Below are 12,481 nucleotides of genomic sequence, written 5' to 3'. Positions count from 1 at the left end.
ACATACCAATTTACAGCCCTCTAGCCTCAGAAGTTTTTAAGATCTGAGGTCGGACAGAAAAAGTGCGGACGGACAGAGAAAGCCGTCACAACAGTTTTCTTTTACAGAAAACTAAAAAGAAAAATGTTTGTGGTTGATTCGAGCGAATGTGCGGGAATTCTCGTCGACGATCACCGGCGTAAAAAGAGCATCAATTTGCGGACTAGGGTCAGTTGCAGTCTCTATAGAGCCCTTGGAAATTGAAGTGTCACGAAACATGACCGTATCCTGTTCCATATAACCCTTTGCATTCAACGCTCAGTATCTCCAGTACTTGGGCTTTTTCACAAATTGGGATAACAGTTAACCTTGAAAACCCACAGCAACGATATTGATCATAATCAAAGGGAGGACAAACCTCATTATATCACACACTTTCTCAGACTTTACAGTCATATGAGTTAATTTCAAAATGTTATCAGTCAGATAGAAATTTTCAGTGCTCTTAGGAGTGTATAATGAATTGTAATTTCCAAATGATTACCTCTCATCGGTTCATTTATCAGAAAATTGTATGCATGATCATAAAATTATCTATTTTGAAATGCAATTGCACAATCCATAAGAGACTGACTTCCAAGATTCGGCATGACAACACCGCCAAAACGACAACGGAAAAATTTGACTCTGGGTCACTGGACCTTAAGCGGGCCATGTGAGCGGGGGAAATGGAATCAATTGGGCAATGAAGGCAGGCCTGAAGACTCAAAGCAAGCAGCCTGCAGGCAGGTTGTGGCTGAAGCACCGCTTTGAAGAGACGGCGAGGTGGAAATGAAGGAAGTCGCTCTTTTTTCACGTGCACCTGTTGCACACCGCAATATGACCTTGTCGCGGAGTTATGTATGGTGGTTTAAACCTCCGTCGAGAAAGGGGCAGATGTGGTGACCAAAATAGGAAGCGAATGTTTTATGGCATGCTAAAGAGAACTTTAAATTGGGCCTTCCTTGCGCAGACTAAAGGAGGAACGAGTGGTTCACAGTATGGAGGAAAAACTTACAATTTGTATGGCCTTTAAGGTCATTTTATTTATACTCTTTGGATTACTAGATTGCCACTTTTTTTATTACTTTGGGTAAAATATTTTTTTTATCTTTTATGTGCCTATGGCATTTATTAATTTATTGGGTATTATCTGAGACACATTAGAACTTTTCGCCTTTTCATTACTGATAAACATTGTAACTTTTCACTTCCTGTAACCCTCGTTTATTATATAAGAGAGCCGAGTCGTCACTTTTGCCTTCATTTTGTTTAAATCTAAAAGAAGTCAAGCCCACTGCTGACGAAGAATGTCTGCCAGATGTTGACCAATCTTTCAGAATTTCAGTTTGACTTCTGCAGACGAAGATGGCCACAGAACGTTAAGCATTTTCAGACGAAAGAAACTGCGTCAATTTAAAAGTTGAATAACATACCGTTGAAGATCTCCGCTTAGCCACTATAATTTACAACGCTATATGATATAAAACTCTCTGGCTTTTTTATATTTAATGATTTATACGGGTAAATACAAATGATAAGGGAATACTTCAACCTTGGCAGTCCACGAACATCCCGTTAAATAGATAACTTCTGCCACTGTCCACGTTTAGACCTAGTAACATACAAACCATACGTAGGCTTGACTTCATCTGTATATCCTCATTCTAGGAAGGTCCATGCCTGTCTTTATCTCTTAAAAAAAGGATGGTGACCATATTCTTTAAGTTATTTTCCTAATGAGAAAGCTTTTGTTCTGCTGAATTTTGTAGGTGGATGGTTTATTTATATTAGGGTGGCTTATGCCAGCACGGGCCTTAGCCATAAGAGGTCTGACCATGATCTACGCATTTTAGTAGTTTCTTCCGTTCTCTCTTGTATAATATATGCTGAATCAGACTTGCATATTCTGCACTGAGTCGACGAAAATTAATAATGTTTTCTGGTGAGAAGAGTAAGAAATAATTTACAATTGCCTCTCTCTTATAAAAACAAGTCAAAATTAGTACTACCTCCTGAGAGGTGCAAGAAACCATCTAGCGTAATTCTTCTCTCACGCGTTATATAAGAGAATTCGATAGTTTCCCTCGCTCAGTGTAATCAAAGATTCGGTCAGTGCTTCTCTCCAGCGAAGCATTACCACGAACGACCCCGATTAGATACATACTGCCATCTTCACGTTATCTCCTCTCAATTACGAGGATCTGCTTGACGCCCAGATTGGCTTAATTCGCCTGCCCGGCTTATGAATGAGGATGTTGCGTCAGGAGAGGCGCTCAAGAACCGCGACACAATACTCCAAATAATTGGCAGTTGTTGACTCCCTTCTCTCCAAGAGTTCACAAAGGATTGTGCACTGTTGTTGATTGTGTTGCCCCGGAGGGCACCAGATTTGGAGCTGATGACAGTCTTGGTTTTAACTTTTGCACATGCATACTTACATAGACACATACATACATACTTGAAAAAAGTGCCCAGGTGGAAAGCGAAAATTATAGGAATCAGGAAATCGGTGTAGGGAGGGAATTTCCTGCATCGACACATATGGTACAGTCAATCTCAGATAAAACAAACAGAAAATTATGCTTATAATTAGAAATATAAATAAATATATATATATATATATATATATATATATATATATATATATATATATATATATATATATATATATATATATATACAGTATACATTTACATTCCCTAAACATAAGCATAATTTTCTGTTTGTTTTATCTGAGATTGATTGTACCATATGTATTGATGCAGGAACTTCCCTCCCAGTGCCGATTTCCTGATTCCTATAATTTTCGCTTTCCACCTGGTCACTTTTTTCAAGTATATATGTATGTTTATGTAAGTATATATATGTATGTATATATATTACAATGGTTGGTAAAGGGCAGTTTTAAACTACCGACGGTGTTGTAGAAATGCTTTCGTTTGAAGTGTCAGCAATGCGTTTTTTTATATTAACTATAAAAATCTAGGTAAGGAAACAGTCGTGGCTTAAAGGTTTAAACATTTTAGTCTAAAAATTTCTTTGTATTGTCTTCCTTTCCTTTACCAAATGGGTTGAGTTCCGGAGTTCGTCATCAGTTCTTTCGTACAATGTGCCAATTTTGAGGTTAGTGAACAGTTGCCTAAGATTCACTAATTCAGTGGTTCTTAACCTTTTTCAATGTATGCACCCCTTTCAAATCAGCAATCAGTTCTCGCACCCTCTGAATTGCTGAAATAAAAAAAAAAAAATAAATAATAATAATAATAATAATAATAATAATAATAATAATAATAATAATAATAATTATTATTATTATTATTATTATTATTATTATTATTATTATTATTATTATTATTATTATTATTATTTTTTATTTTTTTATTTTTTTATTTTTTGAATAAAAAAAATAACATGCGATATAAAAATATATTTTGCTTTAATTATTCATAGGCATCCTCGCACCCCTTCCGAACCGGCTTCGCACCCCTGGTTAAGAACCACTGCACTTATTGAAAACAACTTCTTCTTTCAAAGCCCATTAAATTCTACATCTCATTCCTCCATTCTAGCAAGAGCCCGTGCTAACGCAAGACCAGCTTGATGTAGCAACCTTGTCGGTACTCTCGAATAATATTCGGGAAGAACTTCTTGACAAAGTTTGTCAGTTTCTGTCGTTTATAGCTTTGTAATTCTATTTGTTTGTAATTCTGTTGATATTCTGTCACCTGACGATACTGGTTTCACTTGATTTCATTCCCTGTTACACCTGGCAGTCAACGGAATCTCATATTTGTATCCTAGAATACAGAGGTAGTTTTTTTTTTTTTTACCGACGTTACTGGTAACTTTCTTTTGATAATCAGTTAAGTCGAGGTATTATGAAGCATCAGACTGTGCTATTTTATGCCTAGCTCACAGGCTTAGTTTTGCCAATATGCTACAGAGTCGAAGGTAATCCCAAGTTTACATTACAAGGAAAGTTTTCTATTACTTGCAAGACTTCATTGTACAACAATGACAAATATATGCACAACAAATAAATAAGAAAACCCATTTTACTGCCTCCTAAGGTCCTTTGTAATACAATAAAGTCAACTCTAGAATCTGTAGGAGAGAAAGGTACAGTATCTTTTGAACTCCAACAAAAGTAGTACGGCTCACTGTTCTAGAAGTAACAAATAAATGAATATATAAATAGATAATAATAAGTTAACGTATCAGAAGTCAAAGAAATGGATGAAACGACGGAATTCCGAACTTCCGTCTGATTTACCGTTAATTAGAAAATTCCTTTTAAACCAAACAAGGTGAAATCTTCTTGTGTCCACGAACTTTCATAATCTGAGAGAGAGAGAGAGAGAGAGAGAGAGAGAGAGAGAGAGAGAGAGAGAGAATCAAATCCATTTTCCGTTTTCGCTCTTCTCGTCGTGACACAATGATATTACGACTATAACACAAAATAATGCACGATAAATATTCATCGGGACTAACGCTGGTTGCAATGTCGCACGCCGGAAAATATGACCCTTTAACTCTGGAAGCCGTGGATTGACCAAACGATGCAAAAAGCGACATTTGTGGAATTCTTCACATAGAACAGAATGCGCCGCAATGGCCAATAATGCACAGCCAATTGAAGCTGAATTATGCCACCTAGTTATATGAGGGCCTGTGAATAAAAAGACATCACTTCTAGACCAGGATATGAAGTGACAACTTACGACGATTATTGCAGACTCTCCCTCCTGTAGCACGCATTAGGAAAATTGGTGGGGTGGGTTTTTGGGGGGTTGGTCTGGTTGTGGGGGAGGGGGAGAGAGAGGAGGGGAGGGGGGTGTTTAATGATAGATAGGACATGAGGAACAAGATTGTGGCCAAGAATGAGGTAATGCGTTGCCCTCTCGTAAAAACTTCAATTAGAATGCAGTACGATAATAACTCAGATATACGATATATATATATATATATATATATATATATATATATATATATATATATATATATATATATATATATATATATATATATATATATATATATATATATATATATATATATATATATATATATATATATATATATATATATATATACAAAAACATACATATATATATGTATATATACTGTATATATGTATGTGACTATGAAATATTTTCTGTTAAAACAGAAACCCATCTAATAATAGGAGGCGATAAAAACGCCAAAAAGGTAGAAAGTTATTGCTATATTTCAGAGACCAAACTGTCTCCCTCTACTGAAAAGTATATACTTTCCAGTAGAGGGAGACAGTTTGGTCTCTGAAATATAGCAATAACTTTCTACCTTTCTGGCGTTTTTATCGCCTCCTATTATTAGATATATGCATATATGTATCATATATGTATACATATACATATATATATGTGTGTATCTAATTATATATATTTTCCTCATAATGAGGTAAAGTATGAAAGAGCTTTTCAAAACGTTAGTTAAATTCAAAGTAATGCTTCATATCCTAGATGCAGAAAAAGGCAAACTAATTTGCTAAATGTGATGGGAGTGTAGTATGAAGAGATGCGTTAAAAGTAAATTGAGGAAGTACCTTAAATATTTTTAAAGATATACAGTATACTATATATTCAGAGGGACCTTGAAGAATTTATATATTACCCGATTTGAGATTGGCTATATCCACGACTTCTTCCCAAGGACCTTGGTGAGGTCGCTTTAAGATGTCGACATTTTTTATCTTGATTACTGTAAAAAAATTAAATAGGAAAAAATAAAGTTGTGTTACTTTAGGTTTTCCTTATTTCTGGATTTTATTTTGATTCTAATTTATAAAAAAATATGTATTCGTCATCATGTCGTCAATATCACTATTTGCTTAGATACTCATTGTTTGGGAATACTACTGGTTTACGATGGTTAAAAACCGACAGCTATTAAACATGTTTTTACATTTCTTCATATCTTCATGGCCCTTCAGTGCTAAAGGAATGCTACTGACATCTTGATACCATCGTCTTAATGATCACTTGCTCATATTTGTACAAATTTTTCATGCTTTCAGTTCTGAAGGAATGTTACTGACTTACTGAGACCCTCTTATTAAACATTGGCCTATATTTGTATACATCTTTCAGGCTATTCGATGCTGAAAGAATGCTACTGACCTATTGAAGCCATCCTATGAAACATTGACCTATATTTTTATACATCTTTCAGGCTATTCAATTCTGAAGGAATGTTACTTACTTACTGAAGCCATCTTATGAAACATTGACCTATATTTGTATACATCTTTCAGGCTATTCAATTCTGAAGGAATGTTACTGACTTATTGAAGTCATCCTATGAAACATTGACCTATATTTGTATACATCTTTCAGGCTATTCAATTCTGAAGGAATGTTACTGACTTATTGAAGCCATCTTATGAAACATTGACCTATATTTGTATACATCTTTCAGGGTATTCGATGCTGAAGGAGTACTACTGGTGTATGCCTTTCGAGGTCCTTGAAGGCGTGACAACGGGGCTCCTAGTGGCGGCAGCCATCACCTACGGAGCTCAGTTGTCCTCAAAGTCTAACGTGGCGACCCTTCAAGGAATCCTGGCCACCTTCCACTACGGATTAGGTAAAGTACATTTTGCCAAGAACAAGAAAAGTGATATTTTACAATTCACAATCAAGTTCACGTGTAATCATGTTATCAGAACGTGTGTGGCAGTCATTGCTATTTAGCCAAAATCACAAACAAAATGCTGCTTAATGATAGTTCCACTCTTTTACAGTAAACTTCCGAAAAAAAGGTCGTTCTATAATTTTTAAAGAGCTTCTGAGTCGAGGAGAGTGTCACACTATGGTTTCTACTCAGTCGGAACCAAATGAGTATACGATTCCAATTAGTTTAACACCATTAATAGGTTCGTTTCTGTGATGGACAGATGATTTGAGATAGTTGCTCAAAACCATATTCCTAGTGGTGGACTTTTAGATTACTAAAAAAATTATTAAATGTAATCGTGATACTGATCTGTAAGATTAAAAATACTTTCTACAAGATTGCCCAATTGTTAATACAACTGGGAGATCGAACGGTATTGCTTTAAGATGAAACCAAGATAAAACCAGAAAGAAAGCACTGAAGTTACTTTCGAACATAATGCGAATCTAATACTGCTTTGTTACCACGAGTGCGCAGCTGGTCGTTACCTTTCATCACTTGAACTTGGTGGTTCTTGTTTTCATCGATCACTCCCCAGTCCAGCTGTTTTTGATTGCTCTCAGCAATAAAAACAGAGAGAGGGAGAGTGGGGAAAACTAGGTTACTCTTTGAACATTTAAATGACCCGTGACAGGCCTATTTAGGACAAAATTATTATTGCTTTCAAAGAATGACAAGATGTCTGTCTTCTGTCTGGACCATCGACGGATGGTCTCTTGTTTGTTAGTTTTTCATAAGCTGGATTTTAACAGAGATCTCTCCCATTCACAACTGATCCCTGGTTCCCTTTTCCTGCCGAGAGAAACCAGATATGCTGAACAGCAGCACCAATATGCAGTAAATGTGCCTCGCTGTCGAACTCCTCAGTTCCCGAGGTCCTTTATTCCTCACACCGTTGGACTGTGGAACAGTCTCCCTGAGGATGTTGTGCGATTGGAACCTCTAAAGTTCAAGCAAAGATGCAATGCAATACAACCCCAGTAGAATTCTCCTTGCATTTAATAATTCACTTACATTTTTATCTATCTATTTATTAATTTATTTTTTCTTCGTTTTAATAAGTGAACTCTTTCTGTATTTCCATTTACCTTCTGTTACTTTTTTCTAATGAAGACCATATTCTTTGCAAGCTTGAATTTCAAATCAGCGGCCCCTGTGGGCTTGTTCGATATGAATGGGGTTCATCTTCTGAATAATAATAATAATAATAATAATAATAATAATAATAATAATAATAATAATAATAATAATAATAAAGTTTAGGTTATGCCGGCCTTTTGCCAACGCTATTCCTTGCTTGAATGTAACCCGTAAATGTTGAAGGGAATAAATTAATTATATCTTAGTTTAACCAGACCACTGAGCTGATTAACAGCTCTCCTAGGGCTGGCCCGAAGGATTAGATTTATTTTACGTGGCTAAGAACCAACTGGTTACGCAGCAACGAACCCACAGCTTATTGCGGAATGCGAACCACATTATGACGAGAAATGAATTTCTATCACCAGAAATAAATCCCTCTAATTCTTCATTGGCCGGTCGGAGAGTCCGACGCTGGGCCAACAGCGTGCTAGCCGAGAGCTCTACCCACCCCTCCAATGAAGAACTACTTGAAGGGAATAAATATAGGAACTTCTGATTAACTTATGGTTTTCCACGTTAATATTTTCCCTCTCCTGAGGAGTTTATATCTTTGGGAAAGTACTTTTTAAAATGTTTTTTGTATTGCAAGAGTCTTCAACCACGGTCTCCCAGCAACACTTTCATCATTCTTGTCGAAAATCAGTCCTAAAAGAGACTTGAAGATTGCGATTAATCACAATCTTTCCCGACAATGTAAATTTTACGTTCTTTTAAATTGTAAAAGAATGAAGTAAAAACAGACCTCTTATTCAAAGGCAGGCATGTCCATGATTTCTTACGGAGATGGTGAGTTATTTTTCCTACTGCATTATTGTAAATGACGCTCATTTCACTTTTTATACATAAAAATCGTACACCGATGAGATTTCGACACAGATAAATTCATGGAAATTTTGTGGGGGACTCTGTATTCCTTACCATTTTAATTTCAACGTAATATGAATTCCGAAGCCTGCTGGTTAAAATCATTGTAACTGTTATCCATAACCTACTTTCAGAAAAAATGTCGAAAAAGGAAATTTTTACTATAAATTCTCATGTTGCCTATAAGTCTGCTTGAAGATGCGCAAGAACTCGCAAATGACCAAGCACATCATGAGTCATCACAACTTACTACTTATTTTGCAAGATAACAGGCTTCATGGTTACTGTTTATGGCCTTAAGACCCAACTCGGGGTTTTAAAGGCTTAGACCTACAGCATATCAGGATCCTGAGCCTAATAATCGTCCTCCCACCCCCATCGTCGCCTTGCCGCATCCGAGACATTCCGGAACCTCTCCGCTGGAAACGATTTACAAACCAGGAATGAAAATGGCGAGTGTGGAGCGGAGTGTACGGAGGAACACAGAAGTTTTATACCTGCCTCGAATTCTGGTGCTAAGTGTTCCGAAGATGACTAACTTGACCTTTGATATAAATGTGTTAAATGTCCCGAGAATACTGTAAAAGTGTTACCTTTGCTGTGGAATAAGTGCAGCTGATAGGCCAGACTGCTACCACGCTACGAAAATAATTAGCCAAAGATGACAAGAAATCCGATCTTAAAATCTGCGTAAGCGAAACATTTATATTAGATAATTTTATTCAAGGTATTAAAGGTGTATGGAAGTTTGCTGTCCTATATCCTTCAAACATGAGTTCTAATTAGTTTTAGGAAAATCAAAGATGGGAGTAGTTGGTAAATCCACAATAAGGCCAATATATTCTAAGGGGTGGTTTATGCCACGGCAAAAGAATGAATACCCAGGAGCTATGGGGTAGCTTTATCAAACAGACCACATACAATTTGTGTTACGTTCGTAGCTATAAAACTTTACAACAGGCCGAATATCTGTCTTTAGACGAACGACTTGACCTGAGCCCACCAACTATAGCATTAGTTTCCAAAGTGCACAGTAAAAATTAAGAATATTATTCATTGTGTACAGAGAATGTCACAGTGTAATTCTGAAAAGACAGACGCTCTTTTTAGATTCCTCATTTCCAGTCCTTTTTTTTTTTTTTTACATAAACTGTAGAATTTAACCTTCATTTCCCCTCCCGCAGGCAAGAGCGCCGGCAGCCTTCTGGGAGGTTACCTCATGACGTGGCTGGGAGCGCCCTTCTCCTTCCAGATATTCAGCGGCATAGCCTTCACCACAGGGTTCGCGTACTACCTTATCGGGAAGCTGGTCATCCTACCCCGGCATGCCAAAAGACTCAAGAGGAAACGGGAGATCATGGCCATGCCCGTGGAGACGATATCCAAAGAGGAACACAAGAGAATGACCCAGCTGGCGTACTCGCCGCCATTTACAAAAGGGACGCTGTACAACAAGAAGGAGAGGAAGAGAGAAGCCTCTCCGAACAAGAGCATGGAAAGCGCGCAGATTCACTCCATGGAAAATGACGTCATGGATGAGACTCAGATGACCGAATTGCCTGCTGACGATACAGTGGTGTCTCTCAATAGTGAATGCGCAGAAAGTGAGAGAAAAGACAGTAAAGAGTAGATACCTGGGGTTAGGTATCGCGTTGGAATGACTGAAGTGGGCTGAGAACAGTATAAACTGTGATGGTCATGCCTATATCTACTTCAGCAAGGTACCTTTTGGCTGTTAGTAGTGCTGTCACCTTGTGTGAGTCTCAGACCATTGCATTCTTTACAACAGGGCTGCCTTCTGTCCCTGGGAGATGTGTATACCAAGTTGCTTCCATTATCCTGTTACCATCAGAAGTCCAGTCGTCCTCATTTTTAATAACTTTTTTTTTCTAGTATAATCTCTGTCTTGAGGCTGTGATGCAAAATTCTGCAGTTCCTGAAGAGATTGTTCATGCATGGTAAGAGGCTCTGGAAGTTGTTTTCAGGTTCCTGTTCATGCTAAGAGTCAGTGGGGAATTCGTCTTGTCAGTAATTGGCTGATTTTGCGAGGGGCCATTGTGATTCTCATTCATGCTGAGATGGAATTAATTCACTCTGTTCCAGTTACCAGGTTTTAGTCAGGGGTGACGCTCAAGTGACAGTCTTCCAGATGAGAAATCTTGGAAAGGAAAGAAAGTAAAGACAAAAGATTTCAGTAATGAGCAGATCGTGTAGAATTTTTCTTCTGCCTTCTAAGTCATTAAGTCATTCCTTGTGACTTGCAGTTAACGCTAGAACATTATAAATACATATTTAAGTGTAAATAAACTGTCAGTCGTTGACGTGGTTTCGCAATCCATAAACTTGGATTTCATGCGAACAGTGCCTGTGGCTGTACATCACAAAATGCTTGAAATAGAATTCGTTTTCTTTATTTGTACCCATAAAAATTCATTGGATGCATATAAGATAGATAGTTGTTCATTTAGGAAACAAATAGACTATATACATTACATTTCGTTCATAACTATGAGGCCTTATTTTAGATTTAGCTGCAAACTACACCACCCAGAGAGGGACACCAATATGCCCTCGGTCCGTGCCTGAGTTCCGTTTCTCGTGTGCTCAGCCACACTCGGCTAAAAGAAACAGTTTTTAAACTGTGTTATAGTATTCACCATTTCTGTTATGTAACCCCCTTATCGTGTAGTCATTATCGTTATCTGTTATTACTGTACAATAGAAATAAGGATCAATCGTGAGTACCCTAGGAAGACAGATGACAAATCTGTCTTTTGGCAGAAGACGCGGTGATCCTACTCTGTGGCTGTCCAGTAAGGTCTAGAGATGAGACTTTGCTGTCCAGATCCATCTTGCCACTAAAAGAGGTGTTTCCACCTAAAAGGGGACTGGATAGCCCATGGCAACTACCAGTCTCTGTAGGGACATAGATCTTCCTCTGGCATGGATGTGAAAGGTCGCCTTGCAGTGGCTGTTGGTTTGGAGGAAGGGCAAAGACAAACATTCGATTCTGGTTCGGCGACCATGTCGCACAACCGCTGTGAGTAACTAACCCAGTGGAGCCACTGACCTTTATATTAAAAAATGGCACAGCCCTCAAAATCATTCCGGTAAAGTCTTTGAATATGCTTCCATCAAAAGATGGTTTCCTAAGCGGGTTGCTTGCACCGATAAGGGTTGCGAGAACGGCCTGTTGGGGGTGTGAGAACGCATTAATCAAACACTTTTGATTTGTTCGATGGGGAAAAATATATGATTTTGTCACTTTTGTGGTGCAATTGACCTTATAAATCAATATTTCGCTCTGAAACAAGAACTGATGTAATAGAGGTGGGGGGGGGGGTTTGTATATTAAATTTCATAGCGTGTAAATGACACCTTTTATATTATTTTCATGACAGTGGAACGGGGAGGGGAAGTTTGGATATTCAACTGGTGCTTTGGAAGGGGTTTAATTCTCGGGAAAGGGACGACCACACTGCCACCGAGACATAATATCTTATTTTGCATATCGTAAACTTCTTCGAAAGCCATAGAAACTGGATTTGATTAGAGTGGAAAGGTGAAGACTGGCGTAAATGGTTTTTCTTGTTCTACTCTGCGATTTCTTAAAATTAGATTTTGAAATTAAAATCAATCTAATTTCATTATCGAGATGAAACTAAACTATGCTGAAGTCTGGTGAACTGTAATGGAATCAAATTCGCCGATTTGAAAAGTCGCACCAAAAGTCGGTTTG

General features: G+C 37.6%; 1 protein-coding gene across 2 annotated transcripts in view; it reads left to right on the top strand.

The window, feature by feature from the left end:
* The window catches only part of LOC136848722 (uncharacterized), an 85,147-nt gene extending 73,911 nt beyond the window's left edge, over positions 1-11,236 (top strand). For both annotated transcript variants that reach the window (XM_067121244.1, XM_067121243.1), the window contains 2 exons: positions 6,478-6,645; positions 9,927-11,236. In XM_067121244.1, the coding sequence (XP_066977345.1) occupies positions 6,478-6,645; positions 9,927-10,372 (614 nt within the window). In that variant the 3' untranslated portion in view covers positions 10,373-11,236. The remainder of the gene's footprint in view (positions 1-6,477; positions 6,646-9,926) is intronic.
* Positions 11,237-12,481: the final 1,245 nt, after the last annotated feature.

This window comes from Macrobrachium rosenbergii, chromosome 19, assembly GCF_040412425.1.
Source record: "Macrobrachium rosenbergii isolate ZJJX-2024 chromosome 19, ASM4041242v1, whole genome shotgun sequence".
NCBI classification, from domain to species: Eukaryota; Metazoa; Arthropoda; class Malacostraca; order Decapoda; family Palaemonidae; genus Macrobrachium; species Macrobrachium rosenbergii.
The sequence above is the reverse complement of the archived record's forward strand: the minus strand, read 5'-3'. Positions and strand labels throughout refer to the sequence as shown.